The sequence below is a fragment of the Etheostoma cragini genome, chromosome 16, assembly GCF_013103735.1.
Source record: "Etheostoma cragini isolate CJK2018 chromosome 16, CSU_Ecrag_1.0, whole genome shotgun sequence".
NCBI lineage: Eukaryota > Metazoa > Chordata > Actinopteri > Perciformes > Percidae > Etheostoma > Etheostoma cragini.
The window spans coordinates 497,784-516,905 of NC_048422.1; the positions used below are offsets into that span (position 1 = coordinate 497,784).

Below are 19,122 nucleotides of genomic sequence, written 5' to 3' on the forward strand. Positions count from 1 at the left end.
AGTGATGCCTTGATTGTGAACAGGTGTGGCAATAATCAGGCCTGGGTGTGGCTAGAGAAATTGAACTCAGGTGTGGACTACTACAGTTATAGTGAGTTTTAACAAGGGGGGCAATCACTTTTTCACACAGGGCCATGACGGTTTGGATTTTTTTTCACCTTTAATAATAAACACCTTCATTTACAAATTGCATTTTGTGTTTACTTGTGTTGTCCTTGACTATTGTTTAAATTGGTTTGATGTTCCGAAACACTTAAGTGTGACAAACATGCAAAGGAACAGGAAATGAGGAAGGGGGCAAACACTTTTTCACACCACTGTATATTATGTGCTCTAGTGTCAATGACAGAATAATAACGAATTAAAACTAAAATTTATAGAGGTTCATGGCGGCAACTGATGCTAGCTGTCCTCAGAATTATTGGTATTCGATCAGATGAGCCAGTTTTGTCAGAGACAGTTTAGAGTCTTAGTCCGCTCTAAAAATGTATTTATATATTTATGGATAGGAAGGCCAGTTTAACCTGCGTGAGTCTGATTGGGAGGAGACTGTTATAAACGGAATAAACATTGAAAAATCAGCTGCACTTGAAACTAATTTGGTTAAGCTGCATAAATGTGATTTTCAGCCTACTTTAAACAGAATTTCGTGTTTTACTGGAGAAAAGGGAAAGCTAAAAGTATCTGGAAACTCTCCCAAAAGGACTCATCTGAAAAGGTATTTCTTATCTTTACAGGTGTTGGTATAGGTAGAATATTAGATTCAGCACTGAGACAAATGTGGTTGGCTTCAGATTGTATCAAATATTTTAGGAAACCATTTCTAATTCTATCAAGAACAAAAAAGGTGAATGTAAACTAATTGCCAACCTCCTTCTGCATGGCTGCCAGCTGGGCGGTGAGGCTCTCCATCCTCAGGCTGGACTCTCTGAGCTCCTCTCGGCTCATGTTGGCCGACGCTCCGTTCATCTCAGCCAGCCGCCGCAGGTCGTCCAGCTGGAGGCAAACACACAGCAACATCAACACCTTGTTCTCTTCATCACACAAAGAGGAACTGAGCAGTGACACTCACTTCCTGACATTCAGGAAGCTTCAGTAATGTCTTGTTTGGTATGTAACTTACAGGTTCACTTGACTGTAAACACAAACTAGATTGTTGCTTAGCTGCATATTGTGTGGGAGGATGATATAAACTGCTCCGTCAACATCCTGCAGAAGGCGTCCGTGTATTTTGGCATTCACTTCTCATAATTTATCATAGTGTCAGTTAGGGGTGTGAATCTCTAGGCACCTATTGGATTCCAGTTCAGAGTAAGATACAATGATAAGTACAAGTAGTGATGATCTTAATGCATGAAAAATATTTAGGTGCTTAGATAAAATCTGCACTGGTGTTAAATGCTGTGCAAACCACGTAGACACAGCTGTTGGAAAAGAATAAACATTGCCAACCCAGTTGACAGTAGTCTTAAAACTCTGTTCTCATGAATAGTATTTTAAGTTGATATCTATGTCAACATACAATTGTGTATCTTAATGCTCCAGCATATAATAATTCAGACAACGTTTGTCTAACTTTGTAGCAACAGCTTGTTTGGCCCTTTCCTGTTTCAACATGGCAGCGACCCCACCCACGAAGCCAGCGCCATAAAGAAATGGTGTTTCCTGTCTGTTGTGGAACAATATGAAATGTGTAAGTGACCCCACACTTTTGGCCGTTAGAGAGAGAGAGAGAGAGAGAGAGAGAGAGAGAGAGAAAAAAAATCTTTGGCTTGTTTACTGCAAAGGCCATTTGGTCAAAATAAAATGTATTAAAACTGTAATAACTTGAAACAATACCTAATTTTACCAGTAAATTGCTGTTAAACGACAACAACCCCCAGATGGGAAAAGGGCATTTTACAATAACTGAATGCACCACGAGGCTGGGGAGGCACCACTGTCCCATCTGTGTTGCAGCCGCTGCAGACTGCAGGACGTCCCCTGTTGGAATCCTCTCCAGTGAAATACAGTCACACTGTTTAGCTGTCAGCATTTGAAACGTGTTTAATCCAACATGTTACGTTAATAAGCGTCCCATGCAGCGAGGCTTTTGTTGCCTTTACCGTCCATCCATAGCATCAGAAAGCAAGGCAGGCATTAAAGTGGCACCAATCCCTCTCAATTAATTGGAAGTGGCTTTGGATTAAAGCACCAGCTAAATGACATGTACTGTACCAGTAATGGCTGTATTGTTTGACCATACACATCCTTTGTACATATGTTGTTTTGCACTCTTACAGTCACACCTTATACCAAGACCACAGAAATGACTAATCTGATTGGTTGGCTGTTGTCTGATAAAATCTATTGCGACACTTCATGCATGTTTGTCTCAAGGCTATTGAGAAATTCTGAGTGAGAGAGAAAGTCACAGCAGGTACAGACAGAAGACGTTAATTTCAGTCAGCTGTCCTCATGGAATGGATTATTATGATTATGTGAATGGAGAATGCCAAGTATACCATACTTTGGCCACGTAAGTGCTCTCCATGTTGTCCTTGTACATCTTGATCTGCTCCTCGTTCTGAGCTCTCATGTCAGTCAGGGCCTGGGTCAGTTTATATTCGTACTCCTCCTTCCGCCCAGAGTCCACCTCCACCAGCCGGGACTCGTACCGCTGCCGCGCCTCCTTTACTTCCTGTGGCACAGCACACAGGCAGCAGTCACACACTCTGATCCTGTCCTGATTCACTCAAGTCAACACTGGTTAGGTTCCACATATACCAAATCAAATGGAAAGAAAGGGATTCACACATTTAATACAAAACATTAAGACAATTATTATCCCGCCCTACTGAAACTTGCTTACTGATCTTAGACGAGTCTGATAGAAGCCAAATCACTTAAAACTACATTCCTCTTACTATCAGTTAATCTGCCTGATATGCGTTCCTTCCCTGCTCAGCTGCACTGTTGTTACACAAACAGACACGGCAGCTTTGTGGAAATTACTTCGCTTTAAAAAGGAAATTAAACTCTACACTGGCAGGCATTTCAACAATTTTTTTTTTAACCTTTACTTTGTTTCTCCATTGTGCCAGATGTACACTCTCTATTCTGTTCATTTTGTTTTCTGTTGGCTTTATTTGATAGAAATCTGATAAAAAGGAAAGATTCTGACCTCCTCTTGCATGCTCTTGCGGAAGGCCATCTCCTCAGTCATACTCTGGCAGCGGTTTTCCAAGTCAACTCGCAGCAGCATCTCGTCTCCAAGTTGCTTCCTGGCCTGAGCGAGACCTGTATCCATCTGAAAACGCACAAGAACAGGTAGTGCTTCAAAAAAAAGCCCTGATAAATGGAAAAGGGTTATCAAGTTAAGAGAGCCTAGAACAGCTCTCGAAAAAAAAAAAACAGCCACACCACAAAGAACATGAGACAATCAGAAATAACATTTTAAGAAGTACAAGATTCAGAAATGAAAGCACATTATATTTACAAATCAGATCTCTCTGCATCACTCCACTCAATAGTCAAAGGAAGGGGAACTGGTTTGAGGCAGATCATGCTGATGCAGCAGCAGGGCAGTACCTCCTGCAGCTGTTCTCGCAGGTCGGCCAGTGCGGCCCCCAGGCCTTCGTTCTCAGACAGCGCTGTAGCCAGCCGGGCCTCTTTAGAGTTCAGCTGAGCCTCTAAGTCCTTCAGCCTGGCCTGGGCGCCGGCGGCCTCAGAGTCCTTCTTGTTGTAGCTGGAAGAAGAATGCCAAGGCATGGTGAGTGCAGGTGGACGACACATGGGCGTAAAGCTCATCTAACACACGACTATGTGTAGTTGTGGAGCTCCAGTCAGCAGGCTGTCAAAGCCCTTTTATTCCCTTTAAACATCACATGAAGGGATTCTATTCTCTAACACAGACGATGAACCGAGCCTCCTAGAAGTTTAACAAGCTCTCGTCACAGCGCAGGAAAGCACAACGCTGTCGACAGATGAGAATTAGCATTCAAAGAACATGAAAACATGAGGTGGTCACATGTCATGTGATTAAAGTAGATCAACAGCTTATAGGTCTTTCAGCTAATTATTTTCTGTCTTATTAGATCATGTGCATGTGTGTATATTGCATTCTTGCCTAAACTCTAAGCTGTTGTCCATCATCCCGTCCTCTTTCAGTCACTGTTTTCTGGTTTGTACATGTCTGGAGAAAGGAACTTCTAAATCAAAAATCAATTTTTAATAATCATTAACTTATCAGAATCGAGCACTGGAGTCGCGATGCATCTAAGAATTGATTATTTTCCTCAACCCTAGTCAAGAGGAGAGGGGTTTCAGTGGGTTTCCCAGTAAATGGTATGTTGGAGGAGCTCTGCCGGGACAGAGGCCAGCTTTTCCCTCATGTGAGGTTCCAATGAGTGGGGGGGGGGGGGACTGCAGCTTAGGCAGACAAACTATGACTGGAATGTACAATGGTATGTCTGCTTTTTAACCTTTTACAGAGAAACATTAGCTGGGAGGCAAAACCACTGACCCAGTGGTCTCTCACTGCTGCAGACAAACAGCATGCTGAACACATCACCAATATATGTCACACATGTCCCATTTAACCCATCCAATCACAGCAGGGGACCAACTCCAGATCTGAGCCAGTGGGTCACATGAACCACTCGTTTCTCCTGTAAGTTTATGGTCTCATTTAAATGGTTCACTGCAGGGATACTGGAGGTGGTGGGTGTGTTCACTGGGGTTTGGGAGGAAGTGATAACAGTATATCTCTGTGCTCCACCTGCTAATCTGGTTTTGGGCTTTGGGAGAGAGGGGGTGAGCCTGGGAGCGAACACTTTCTGTTGACTGCACTTATATGAATCACAAGGTCACTTTATATTTGAGAACTGCAGTTCTAGTTTGTTAGTTTTTCGGTGTGGAGGAATAAATGATAATTGAAATTGGATACAAAGTGCAGCGTTTTCCCTAGGTTTGTGGAAGACTTAGCTGCACATATTTGGCAGATATTTTCAATAAAAATGTAAATGCAATTTGATATCATTTTGAGCCGTTATTACCATCTCTGTGTCTAAAACATTGGAAAACCTAGAGCAGATAATAGATAAGAACACTCCAAAAACTAGATGACAAAACTTGCCAAACCAGTCTTGACTACAGTCATGAGATGTGAGATAAGTCCTTTAGTTAGTTCGGTGTTTTTCCCCTGCTGTTTAGGGTGCTTTTTCTGCTGTTTTTAGTGCTTTTTTTCTGCATTTCACATTCATTTAGCTAAGGTGCTGCCAACAATGGTTCAGGAGTTGCACTTAAGACCTATAACGCCAGAGAAAACCCTGCAGTGATTTTCATCTCTCAGTATTTATTCCCTCACGGCTGCAGTGGTCTGAGGAGGACAGTGATCGGCTCAGAGACTGCTTTGAAATTACAGAATGGGAAGCACTCTGCACCCCCCACGGCACACACCTTGACAGCATGACCCAATGCTTCAAAGACTATATTAACTTGTGTGTGGAGAACACTGTGTCCTCCATGTTGGTCCAGGGTTTTCCCAACAACAAACCCTGGGTGACCTCTGAGATTAAGGTCCTGCTTAATGAGAAGAAGAGGGTCCTTGCACCAGGGTCAGAGAGGAGCTGCGCAGAGTCCTGAAGGAACTCCGGCTCAGGATCACTATCCAGCCTTCGCTGCTCAGAGTGAAGATGGAGAGTGCCGGAGTGGACCAACACCTGGCTGCATGGACTACGGACATCAGGGTACGGTGCTCTCCCCCTTCCTTTTCACCCTCTTCACCTCAGACTTCACTTACAACACCACCCACTGCCACATCCAGAAGTCCTCCGATGACACAGCCCTTGTTGCATGTGTTGCATTATGCTGTGGTCTGCTGAAGGGGGGTCCGCTGGGACAGGAGCAGACTCAATAGACTGATCAGGAGAGCAAGCTCTGTCCTGGACTGGACACACACACAAACACAACACTGTGGGGAGGTCCCTGAGCAGCTCCTTCAGCAGCAGACTGAACAGTCTGGAAAGTAAATGGTGCACAATCCAGACACGCGTTAACAAATCGAGACTAAATGAACTGATGGGTAATGTCAACTGGTCATCAGACTCAAACAGGCTGTCCCTGACAGCTGGCTTCAGCTGTCAGAGTGTGTGACACCCCACACACACAACTTCCTCTGTTCAAGGACACAACAGCTCCACACCTGACTCCCCAGACTCCACATGCAGCTGGGATGCAGTACATACACTCTTTCACAGAGTGCTAATGCTCCACTTGATTAGTAACAGCCGACTGTGGAACTTCACACTCTGGTGGAATCAAAGTTGTTTTCAGCTCGTTCGGTTTGACACTGAACCAAGGGGACATGAAGTCACACACAGCTGTGAGGGAGGGAGATTTCTAATGCTTGGTGTTTGTTAGGCAGGACTGCTGACTTTATTTCTGTAAATGCAGTTGAACCAGTACAGGGGACCCCCTCACCATTGACTAGGCTTGCACTTTTGGTCAACAGCTGTGAGTTGCAGCTGTCACATCCTGTCTGATGAAGGGGAACACACACACACACACACACACACACACACACTTATGTTTCCTGTCTATCCATTCAAGGGTGCTGTGTAGCCAATACAAATGACAAAAAAATACAATCGAGGTATCAAAATGATGTCATCCATGTCTGATTCCTCAACACAGACTGTGTACCACTTCAATCAGAGCAAAACCGAAACACTCCAACATTTAGGTTTTTTTTCACAATAAAAACTGGTCTGTTTAATTAAACCACAGCTAGGCCTACACCCTGTCTCTGCCTTATCAATTGATTGCTATAAAGTATTTTATATTTGTATTATTCTTTATCTCTTTTCTAAAATTAAGCATTAAGCGTGGTAAAAAGGGCATTTATTCTCTTTCAGTCACAGACAATGGAGGGCGGGTGACGTACAGCCCACTGTCAATCACTTCCAAATCCTGCTCATTAGTTGGACCATTTCAACTCAAAGAGTGTAATTAGCCCTAAATCACATCCAAGAGTGGCGACATACGGACTGAGAGCCGGTTAAATCCTCTTTCTTCTCTAAGCCGGGTTTGAGTGCCGCGCTCCCCGGACCAGAGGAGCGTCCCAACGTCGCGTGCGTAATGTTGCAAAAGTGGCTCGAAAATCAAAGTCGGCTTATAGCATTTAGCATTTAGCTCCGTGGCCGGCGTCCCCGTCCGTAAAGGACCGTTTAACACACTTACTTCTGTAGAAGCTGCTCATGCTCGGACGTGATCTTGCCCAGCTCGATCTGCAGCCAGGCCCGCTCCTTGGACGACTCGTCCAGACACTTTCTGGCGTCGGCTAGCTCGGTCTCGTACAGGGCTTTCAGTCCGCTGACCTCCCGGCTCCGGACGTCTTCCCTCTCGTTAATTTGAAGGTGGAGGACGCTGTTTTCAGCCTCCAAACTACGGACTTTGTCAATGTAAACGGCCAGGCGGTCGTTGAGGTCCCGGAGCTGCTGCTTCTCCTGGAGCCTGCTGATCCTGGTCGGGCTCAGCGGAGTCCCGCCGCCGCCGCACGTGCTTCTCTGGCCGGTCGGAGTCGCCGCCGCGGTAGCCATTGTAGAAGACTAAATTACCCTAACAAAACCAAAACAAGATACGAGGTGTGCCGGTTTAACGATTTATAGTTAAACTCCCAACAACAGAAAAAACAGCACTCCCGAAAACTACCCTCCAAGTGTCTTTTCTCACCCGAATGAAAGAGGGGTTGGCTTCCAATATGGCGGCTCATTGAATATCTTACGTTGTGTATCACTAGCCAATGGCGTAGCTGGACGCAGTGCGTTCTATGAACATGGGTTCACTCGTAACAGTGACCGACGTATGCCGTGACTGTACCGCGGAGGCGGAGTCGATTTTGCTACGTGCATTCTGTAGTAGACGACGTTACCTTGGGCTGACCCCGAGCGTCCCGGTGTCAATAACAAGCGCTGCCTGAATTTTCTTACAACCGCCGAGCCTGAAATCTTTTCATTGTCATTTTTCTCCCTGTAGCACTTGAATTCATTGTAGCATTCCTCCCTGTAGTATTTCATTGTATCATTCCTCCCTGTAGTATTTCATTGTATCATCCCTCCCTGTAGTATGTCATTGTATCATTCCTCCCTGTAGTATGTCATTGTATCATTCCTCCCTGTAGTATTTCATTGTATCATTTCTCCCTGTAGTATTTCATTGTATCATTCCTCCCTGTAGTATGTCATTGTATCATTTCTCCCTGTAGTATTTCATTGTATCATTTCTCCCTGTAGTATTTCATTGTATCATTTCTCCCTGTAGTAGGCTACTTAATTTCAATGTATCATTTCTCCCTGTAGCACTTAATTTCAATGTATCATTTCTCCCTGTAGTACTTGATTTCATTGTATCATTCTTGTATCACACTTGTATTTTAACATGGGGGCAAGCCACTATAATGTCAGGACAAAGACATCCTCTGGTATCGTCGTCCTGGTTCATGTCAAGTTGTCCTTACAAAGACATCCTTTGACACGTTGACTCGTCTCAGTTGACACTCTAGAGCAGGGGAGTCCAACTCCTTTCACTAAGGGCACCACTAGAAAAGAAGAATCCCATCCATGGACAGACATGTTTAGATTATTCACATGCTTTTATTTCATTGAAAAAGTCAAACGTCTTTGAATGTATTATTGCATGTCTCATATAGCTTTCTCACTCACGGTGCCTCTGGAGCAGGCGTCCATATCCACTGCCACGCCAACCCAATGGACCGCCGGGTGTATTACATGCTTTGGCGTGATACTGGGTTGTATGTAGAGGTCTACTCCTCGACCTGCGGCCCTTTGCTGCATGTTGTTCCCCCTCTCTCTCCCCTTTCATGTCTTCTGTTGTCCTCTCCAGATAAAGGCCCCAGGGTTTTTAAGAGGAGCTACATTAAATAAATAAAGGCCCTCTGCTCGCTTTCCTCCCGGATGTCACGTCTGTTTTTGGTCTATAAACTCGTCAACGTGTGTGTTCACGTGTTGATCCCAACCCTGCAGGGTGACAGTTCGTCTCATATGAGCCAAACTTATTTTCTCCTGAGGGCTTTAGACAATATGTAATTATTGTTCCAAACAAGCCTTTCCTATGCCAAGCAGATCATTCATTAACCTACAAATGAACCCGTTTTTAGTCATAGGACAGGTATGAGATACAAAACATGTCACAACGGTGAGGGGGATTCCAGTGGTGAAACGGTCCCACTTTACATTAATAAGACGTAATATTTGTATGATTACTGTTAGAAGCATTTGTAACTTCCTCCATCCGGTCACAGAAACAGATCTCTGATCTGTACATGTCGTCTACCCGCCTGACTGGCCTGTCTATGCATCCATCCCTGTCTATGTGGGGGGGGGGGTCTCTCCCTTATTAGACAAACAACAGATAACTTAAATGTCAAGTTAATGTAGGAAAAACATGTAGCATTGATACAGACCTGCATGAAAAAGGGATTTATTAACTTGAGTTAAAGGCACATGTAGGGGACACATGACGGTACAGTGTGATCGTTCCACTACAACTTCCCAAACAGCGTGGAGCGTGCTGTAGGAGGAACTTCCGTTTCCAACAGTGTCCCGCCTGCCTGAAGAAGCAGAAAATAAATTAAGTTTCTTCTTATCCCATCGCAGGTTACCGTACTCCTGGGTTTAAATACACACAGCACAACAATATGCAAAGATGTTGCAGTAAAACAAGCAAAAATCAATGAAATTCATCTTGTGATTTTGCAGACTAATACACATCTAAAACATGACATCACTTGGCCCACCAGACATTTTTAGCTGTGTCCCAGTTGCACACTACAAACGGGTTCTAAGTGGATTTGGTGCATCGCCACCTTTATGTGGATTACATATCAGTGTTGATGGTAGATGTTGGCGATTTAAGTTTTGAGTGTATCACAAGCTTCATTTCCTGTATCAATTTATGGTGCAAATGTCCTTAAATATGTAAAGAATTTATTATTAGATATTTGGAGGGAAATGGCCAGTTTTGATTATTGCCTATGCAATGACTATTAACTAAAAACTAATAACTAACCATTATCACACATTTGCTTCACAGGGGCCCCTCTAACTGCAATATATGGTCATTCAAAACCCCGGTAATTCGATATCACACTAAAGGGAAGATGTTGCACTAAAGCAGACTATCAGCTGACACTATAAAGGCTTTCAGCTGTGACCTGTGTCAAAATCTAATAACTTTATTTCATAATATACATTATACGTAACAAATTCTTTTGCTTAATCTATTACCACACAGCAAAATATTAATATAAGTGTCCTTTAAGCAATACATTTATTTATCTCAAAGGGCAATTTCATTTTGCCCTTTGAGATAAATAAAGTAGTTTGAAGTAAATTGAGTTTAGGAGTACGGTTAATAGCGAGGGTGAGTAAAGGAAAGCTCTTACAGCCATGTTTGAGAAACAGTTTTTTAAACAAAGAAGTTATTTACAGCTCAAAAAAATTGTAAAACAAAGAAGGTACAAAAGAAGAGAAAAGCGGACGGAGGATCGAGGGGTTGAGCAGCTAGCAAAACTCAAATATTCCCTGAAATAAAGACGCTTAGATTAAAGGCTTCCCAGCTACTCAAGGTTTAAAGGTCTTACTTCATGAAGAGCACATACGGTTGTAGCCTCCAAACTGTGGTGGAGTTAACGGTGTCACAGGTCCACTCAGTCCCCAGCACCCCAGACCTAACCCAGCTCCACATTAGACATTTAGTCCATAGGGGGGTCAAACACAGTATAGTTAATGGGCCACATCTCCCATCTCTAGTGGGCCAGACCAGTAAAACCTCTCCAGACGGATCAGAAACTTCATCTGCCACAGAGTTTATAGTCAGCTTCTAAGGCCAGAGTAGGGGGGGAAATCATGTTGTGGAGCCGGGAGGGAGGGGGAATATTCTGAGAAAACACTCAGATATTCCCTGAGATTAAAGCGGTAAATCTGGAATTGGACTGAATTACTTCTCTGCAATTTTAAAGAGACGAGTCATTCAGTGGGCCAGATTGGACCTTTTGGAGGGCCGGTTCTGGGCCCCGGGCCGTATGTTTGACACCCCTTACTTGGTGTAGCTGGGTCAGAGCGCTGGCGTTGTCTCTCTACTCCGTCGGGCTCTACCACATTTGGGACCGGCTCTCTTTTTAAAATCAGTAAAGTTAGAGGAAACAGAATGCAACTGGGACACAGGTCACATACGAGTCTGCACAATAACCACAAGCATTCATAAAAACAAACAAGAAAACTCTATATTGTCTCAATATGTGCTAAGGTTGTTGATATTAATATACATCATGTGTAATAATCTTTTATGGAGGACGATGAGATGATTCCATAGTAGTTAAGGGGAGAGGCTACACGCAAAACATGTTTTCAATTTTGAGTGTTTTGGGCCATTTTGCTTCCATAATCCCATGTGGAAAGAAACCATTTCTTTAAAAACACGTTGCCCATTTGTGTCTGTAGACTTCTCTTAAATTCATCAAAAGTTAGCGTTAGATAATGGCACATTTGAATATTTAAAGTGCCCATATTGAGGAAAAAAACAACCTTTTTCTGGGATTTGGGGGGTTATTTTGTGTCTCTGGTGCTTCCACACGCATACACACTTGGAAAACACATCCATGGTGTTCTGAGTGAGATACGTCCAGACGTCTCACTCTGGAGCTAAAACAAGAGAGACGTCTCACTCTGGAGCTAAAACAAGAGAGACGTCTCACTCTGGAGCTAAAACAAGAGAGATGTCTCACTCTGGAGCTAAAACAAGAGAGACGTCTCACTCTGGAGCTAAAACAAGAGAGACGTCTCACTCTGGAGCTAAAACAAGAGAGACGTCTCACTCTGGAGCTAAAACAAGAGAGACGTCTCACTCTGGAGCTAAAACAAGAGAGACGTCTCACTCTGGAGCTAAAACAAGAGAGACGTCTCACTCTGGAGCTAAAACAAGAGAGACGTCTCACTCTGGAGCTAAAACAAGCGAGATGTCTCACTCTGGAGCTAAAACAGAGACCTAAACACACAGGGGGAAAACATGATGTGCAGCAATGTGCAGAACAACAAAAATATGTTTAAAAAAAAAAATGAAACCATGGAAACCTATTCCGGTACAACCTCAAAGTACAGTTATGGACCTAAACATGAGCATATGGGCACTTTAAACATTTCTGAAAACTTGTAATACAAAGATGATGTCAGTGATGATTTGGGGAAGTTTTACACTTACTGATATCTGTTAGTTAAATGTTAAACCTAATTCCCTCTGTGTCAACAAAATGAAACTAGAACTTTGAACCAGGCTTCATATTATTAATGTTCCCATTTCTGTCTTTGAAATACATTTTAATAAAATAATGCCTCATTTGCATTATTTTAAATTAAAATTTTAAAATATCAGAAAACCTACAAAAATAATTGTCTTGATGTGAGTAATCCACTGGGGAAGTTGTATGCTGCCTATGCCCTGACATAGATTAGGTAAGGGGGGCCCCTCAGTGAGAGCCTGCTGATATATGGGGGGGGTCAGTAAACATCGGTTTTAAAGAAATGTCCATTTGGCTTTGCTCCACGAGGACATGTGGCTGGCGGGTGGACGGGAGATACCAGGGAAGCTTGCTGTTCCATCAGCCACTTTCTCCTCCAACGTGTCTCCGCCTCCTCCCGGTATGTGACAGGAAGTGGAAGCATTAGGCCTCACACAGTCCTGGGGGGGAGCTGCTGTTTGTAGATACCAGCCAGGGCTTTGGCGGCGCTCTGGATCATCTGGCGCCGGGCCATGCCCGTCATGGCCTGGTGCCAGTCTGTCCGGCTGACGTTTGGCAGGCTGCGCTCCAGCACCTCGCCCACTGGGACGATCAGGCCGGACCAGCGCAGGCTGTAGTCCGGGGGGGTCAGCGACTGAGCCTGCACAGGGGGAGGTTACACACACATCTTGATGAGTGGATGGAGCTTTCTGTCTGACGTGATGATGAAGAAAGTTTCTAAGGCTGAAGCTGATATTTGTCCCGGTCTATGACAAACTACTGAGGTTGAAAAGTGCAGTAGCTACAGACGTAGCACCGCTAACACCTGTTTTACACCGGGTGAGTCTGCACCGCGTTCCGGGCACGTCGCGACTTACAGGAGAGCTTGGCGTGGAAGGTAGATACTAGCTGAATAGACAGCTGATTGTTCTGTAACGTTCTTGGAGGTAACATTACATTTGCGAGTCAGGCAGCAAGACGCTCCCAGTGTGGTGTGGCGCGTGGCGGAGGACGGAACAAAACCGGAGGGGAGCCGGAACACAGCACAGACGCACCAGGTGGGAAATCTGGGTAACGGAGTCCGGGTATACACTGTTTACATTACTGGCCGTCAGTTTGCTCCCCCCCTGAGATGGCGTTTCGACCTCCGTCCCTGTCCTCTGTCTCTGTGTTGGTGTTCTAACCTCTGGTGGATTTCTGAGGACTATGGTTACCTGGTCCTCAGATCTCTGCAGGGTAAATCCAGACAGCTAGCTAGACTATCTGTCCTGAGACCATTTACTAGAAAAGATGAGCTTAGAAGCTATTTGACAGTCCGACAGGCACACTGGCACCTTAGCTCTGTTCTCATAACATTAGTCTCAAAATATCTTGACATTTTGTCAGGATATCTCAGTTTTTCCATCAACCATATTATCTTTAGGGTATTGTAATATTGTAATAAACCGGCATGCAGTTGACAGTTGCTGATGCGTACCTGTTGGACGTGATCTAGGGCCACAGGGGTTGCCTGCGTGAAGACCTCGATGTGGATGCTGTGACCGGGGTCCTCCAGGATCAGACAGCCGATGTCAAACCACCTGGAGACAACACAGGGATTCTGACATGACCTCCCGAACTTCACACCTGGTTAGAAAGGCCCAACAACGAGGCTTCTTTCTATGTTTCTGCAGTGGTTCCACAATGAGCTTTCTCCGTAGCTATGCAAGCAGCCTGACCTTTATACTGTGCCATGGTGTGTGCGTCAATATCTGCAACAGAACAGCAGGGCCGGCATATATATGTATGTGTGTGTGTGTGTGTGTGTGTGTGTGTGTGTGTGTGTGTATAAATGTGTGTGTGTGTGTGTGAGCGAGTTTAGCTTCAGAGAGAGGACCGACTCTAGAGACGTAGTGAGAGAAACAAAGTGTCTTCCCCGGGACAGACCGGCACAACATCGTTTAATTTAAGAGCGTGTTCCATAAAACAATCAGAAACAGTTGTGAGAGAGGTAGAAAATCAAACAGGCTAAACAGAATAAGATACAAATAGAAGAATAAAAGGTACAGGGCATGGTTAGGGTTAGAAATGTATGTAGTTAAGAAATGACTAATTATTGTATTTAACAGTGGTGGGGGCGGGTTTGGGATGGGGAGAGGGAGGTAATAAAATTCCTAAATAAAGGAAATGTTGGGCTCTAATTTAATGATCATAGCTCACAAGGTGAAACGCCTGGAACAGGTGAGTTTAGGGAGTGTACAAATCCACTTTAGCTAGTTTGACAGGGGGGGAAACAGGGTCCGTGCGCTGGGTGCATGGTCCTTAAGGGATGTCCTTAGTGTCTTCATTAATCGGAGGTGTGTCCTGGGCGTAACATGCAGTCATCCAATCAGAGCTCCTCTCCCATTCCCTTTAACAGCCAATCAGAGCTCCTCTCCCTTTCCCTTTAACAGCCAATGTACTGTTGGGTACTGGCATCCAATTTCAGGTACTGGGTAAAATCTGAACGGTACTCAAATCTTTACGCACCAACAGCACAACGGACTGTTAAACAGTCAGCGTAGCTGGTGAGTGAGCCAGCAGAGAGGAAACCTGTCAACCGCAGCCTTAAAGGGAAACCAAGTGCACTCAGCATGAAGTAGGATTCAGTCCAGATCACTGCAAACTACCACAAACTAGAGCTTCTCAAATCTACTGAGGCAGGGTCTACTGCACGCTGCTGAACTGGGTTCCATTTTCTTTACATCACTGAATGTGTAAGATGTAAAGGTGTGTGTGTTTGTGTGCAAAACAAAAGGCCTGCAAATAGTTTAAATAAAAAAAAACTATTTGGGTTTGTCAATGTGTATGTGGCGGTCAGAAGTCTTCTCCTTACTTGTCGGGGAAGAGCTCAGCAATGAAGTTTTCCAGAGAGACCACCGGCTGCTTCTCGTGGATCACACCGGCTCGACGCAGGCTGTCAATGCGTTCCTGAGCCCCCTACACACACACACACACACACACACACACACACACACACACACACACACACAAACACACACACACACAAACACAATGACTGGAAGACCCTTCCCTGCTGCTGGGAAGTGGACTAAAGACTGATATACTGCATGGTTCCATTGGTTTCATGTGTTGTGTATCTTTAAGGATCCATTCAGGCGGAGGAGTTAAGTGAACAAAATGTATTACTTGACTTCATGCCTAAAAAAATGAGTCAGAGCAAGATTAAAAGCGCCCCGCAACAGTTTCAAGAAATGTCTTATTATTATAAAGGTATACGTGGATGTTTGGATACCCACATTCTAGGACAACTTGGTAATTCCGTCTTGAAGAACAACAGGGAGTGAATGAATCATGAAAAAACTTGGATTTCTAATTGGTCTATCATTTAAAATCGAACACTGGAATGTTTAGCCAGTTAAAGGTTTGTAGATGTTCCAAAATATTAAAATATTGGTAAAATATTCCACCAGCACCATAGTCTGCTGTGCATTCCGTATTTGTTCTGCTGTTCCGGTAGATCTCAGACCTCCTGACAGACTCAGAGCCCTGTTTGGGTCTCTGGTCTCTGGATGAGACCAAGTACGCTGCTCTATGTCAGAGGTGGAAAACTGAAACGACGGCAGAAATACACGGAGCACAAACGCGACACATCTGCCGCAGCATTTCCACAGCAGAGCACGTCCATTATAAAGCTGAAGCTGACTACAAGGACTACAAGCGACACACAGTCCTGCTTCAGATCTCTGTGTGTGTTTGAGTCTGAACACCGTAAACATCATGGGAACTTCAAGCTACATCATTAGTATTGCCCTCTTAAACCTTGTGTTGATGGCATCAATGTATTAGATTTGGCTTCATGTCTCCCATGGCAGAATGCTGTGTGGACTAGCCAGACCCTACTCTGTCGTGCTGTGGAGGACAGTCTGGCTATGCAGGACTATTTTGACACAGAACCGTTTGGAGAAACAGCAGTGGACTGACCTTGACTCCGGCTGCGTAGCCCACCGGCTGCGGGGCGATGTTAGACTGACCGGGCTCTCCAGTGACCATGGCCATCCCAAAAACCTCCTGGAAGGCGTCTCTGACAGCCTCCACGTTCATCTCATCAGAAGTCACCACAATGTCAATGTCCCCACCAGACTCTGCAGAGCAGAAGTACATTTATGGAGGACAGCTGCTATCATGATGGGCTGATGTAGTGACACGCAGCGAGCCCCCCGGGGGCCACTTACTGATGTATGGAGCCATGCCAGGATCCAGAGTGGTGATCATGGACTCCACAGAGTGCTTGGTTCTGTCCAGGACTGTCTTTACCACAGTGTTGCCTGCTACTCCCTGAGGACACACACACAAAACATACGACATGGAGGTCAGATCACTGGGCAGGGCTCCACTGCTAAAGCATGATGAGTGAAGGGCGTTAAAATGTCGTCAAGGCTCATGTGATTAGAGCGGTGTTACCTTAAAAAAGCCCCAGATGCCTCCACCAGCGTTGGTGTGTCCAGGTCCTCTGGGATCGTCCTGCTCCTCTGGGAAAGTGATAGGAGATCCAGGATCTAATCCGCCTGTCATGGCTGGCTGCTGAACCATGGGGTTTGGTCCCACACCTGGAAAGTATTATTGACCATTTTTAAAGCTACGTGACAAAGCTTGGCGCGACAGTCAATAAATCAATTAATTGCATGATGAATAAAAAGGAGGTTGAGATATATATATATATACACACACACACATATATACATATATATATATATATATATATATATATATATATATATATATATATATATATATATATATATATATATATATATATATATATATATATATATATATATATATATATATATATATGCATTGACCATGCAATGAAAGATCTGAGCTCTATCTTGGCAATAACTGCAGCCTTCTATGGATTGATACAGCTACCTGATCTTTTGTGGCCGGGTGTGTAACTGAAGGGGTTAAGATTCTGATTGCACAGCTTTGTTGGGAAAAGGAGATGGTAGACTGGTTCTAGGATGTGGGAACGATTAAGACCATGATCGGTTTATTGATGCAACTTTGCACATACTTATATTATTGTAAATTAAGTGTGATTTTGTATGACTGTATATTGTTATGTTTTGTACAACACTTGCATTGAATGACATGGCAACATATTAGAGAATAAAGCTTTTTGAATCTGATTATTAATTGTTTTACCTCGCTGCCTAGGGACTACGGGCAAAACAAAGCAATTATGCTACAACCCGGTGCAATGCATCTCTCCTTGTTCTTAAACAAGGTTAATGTTAAAGCTATAGTATGTAGTTTCTGTCTCCCCCATGAGGAATTCTAATTAATGACAACAACACTGTTGGCGTGTCCACACGATTCAGACCATTGGTGATCATACACCACCCCCTCCTCCACACAGTTACTAGTAGCCAAGGAGGATTAAAAACACAACCTACTCTTCGGAAGAGTGTGTAGAAAGTACTGTGAAATACTGAGAAATACATCCACCTGGGAATCTGGCCATGTGTGTGTTACAGGAGAAGACCAGCTTGGCTCTTACCTGGCATGGCAGCAGGACTGGAGAACGTCGGCATCAGCGGTGTCTGCGGAGTACGACCGGCGTGACCCCGTGTGATGTCATAGCCTGCACTCATGGAGAAGCTGGATACGGGCGGGCCTGTGGGAGGGGCCGACATGCCGGGAGCCGAAAGGGGAGGTGGCCCGATGGGAGAGGCCAGAGGGGGGAAAGAGCCAGAGGTGGGAGGCGGAAACGGAGAGCCGCTGGCGAACGGGGAGGCGAGCGTGGACGGCGGGGGGAACGGGGAGGACAGAGAGGGGTTTGTGGCCATAGGGCTGCTGAAAGCAGGGAGGGAGGGAACAGGGGAGAAAGCGGTGGAGACTGCGGGGGAACCGATGGAGCTGGTGCCGGGGAGGGACAGAGGGCTGGACAAACCTGAAACACAAGAATATTACATCTTCTTATAATAACGGCGTAGGACTGTGTGAGTCACTGGCGAGACGGTGAGCTTCTCTCCTGGGATGGCTGTTGTTCCTTAAGTTTTAGAAGCTGGCACAGCGCTGTGAAACATCCATCTACTGTCAGCTGTTACAAGAGGACGCAGTAGAGGGGAACAAAAACGCCCACTGACAGTCATAATATACAATGTTTATTACATATAATAACAACAAATAATGTCTTTGTCTTATGGGTAATGCTCACTGCCGTGCGTAGCGCCAGCCCTTTTACCTATGGTGATCAGCGGGCTATGACAGATCATGTGTTACCTATGGTGATTGGCGGGCTATGACAGATCATGTCTTACCTATGATAATCGGCGGGTTATGTCAGATCATGTGTTACCTATGGTGATCGGCAGGTTATGTCAGATCATGTCTTACCTATGGTGATGGGCGGGGTATGACAGATCATGTCTTACCTATGGTGATGGGCGGGCTATGACAGATCATGTCTTACCTATGGTGATCGGCGGGCTATGACAGACCATGTCTTACCTATGGTGATCGACGGGCTATGACAGACGATGTCTAACCTATGGTGATCGGCGGGGTATGACAGATCATGTATTACCTATGGTGATCAGCGGGCTATGACAGATTACGTCTTACCTATGGTGATCAGCGGGCTATGACAGATCACGTCTTACCTATGGTGATCGGTGGGCTATGACAGATCACGTCTTACCTATGGTGATCGGGGGTTATGACAGATCATGTCTTACCTATGGTGATTGGTGGGCTATGACAGATCACGTCTTACCTATGGTGATCGGGGGTTATGACAGATCATGTCTTACCTATGGTGATCGGGGGGCTATGACAGATCACGTCTTTCCTATGGTGATCGG

At 44.8% G+C, this 19,122-nt stretch overlaps 2 protein-coding genes and 1 long non-coding RNA gene across 5 annotated transcripts in view; 1 reads left to right on the forward strand and 2 right to left on the reverse strand.

Annotated features, from left to right (window-relative positions):
* lmnb1 (lamin B1) overlaps positions 1-7,760 on the reverse strand; it is an 11,546-nt gene extending 3,786 nt beyond the window's left edge. The window contains exons 1-5 of the mRNA XM_034896967.1: positions 7,222-7,760; positions 3,571-3,727; positions 3,164-3,289; positions 2,510-2,680; positions 871-996 (exon numbers count right to left, since the gene is read on the reverse strand). Of these exons, the coding sequence (XP_034752858.1) occupies positions 871-996; positions 2,510-2,680; positions 3,164-3,289; positions 3,571-3,727; positions 7,222-7,580 (939 nt within the window). The 5' untranslated portion in view covers positions 7,581-7,760. The remainder of the gene's footprint in view (positions 1-870; positions 997-2,509; positions 2,681-3,163; positions 3,290-3,570; positions 3,728-7,221) is intronic.
* prrc1 (proline-rich coiled-coil 1) overlaps positions 6,185-19,122 on the reverse strand; it is a 14,600-nt gene continuing 1,662 nt past the window's right edge. Inside the window, exons 1-9 of one of the 3 annotated variants that reach the window (XM_034896602.1) lie at positions 18,808-18,853; positions 17,817-18,209; positions 16,718-16,863; positions 16,489-16,591; positions 16,238-16,398; positions 15,129-15,232; positions 13,752-13,854; positions 12,285-12,935; positions 6,185-6,188 (exon numbers count right to left, since the gene is read on the reverse strand). In XM_034896602.1, the coding sequence (XP_034752493.1) occupies positions 12,726-12,935; positions 13,752-13,854; positions 15,129-15,232; positions 16,238-16,398; positions 16,489-16,591; positions 16,718-16,863; positions 17,817-18,209; positions 18,808-18,838 (1,251 nt within the window). In that variant the 5' untranslated portion in view covers positions 18,839-18,853 and the 3' untranslated portion in view covers positions 6,185-6,188; positions 12,285-12,725. Of the gene's footprint in view, positions 6,189-12,284; positions 12,936-13,751; positions 13,855-15,128; positions 15,233-16,237; positions 16,399-16,488; positions 16,592-16,717; positions 16,864-17,816; positions 18,210-18,541; positions 18,574-18,807; positions 18,854-19,122 lie in introns of those variants that run through there. The other 2 variants (XM_034896603.1, XM_034896601.1) reach the window with 2 other exon arrangements.
* Positions 9,783-19,122, forward strand: part of LOC117959447 — a 20,981-nt gene continuing 11,641 nt past the window's right edge. The window contains exons 1-2 of the long non-coding RNA XR_004659937.1: positions 9,783-9,914; positions 14,438-14,442. This is a non-coding gene — a long non-coding RNA (uncharacterized LOC117959447). The remainder of the gene's footprint in view (positions 9,915-14,437; positions 14,443-19,122) is intronic.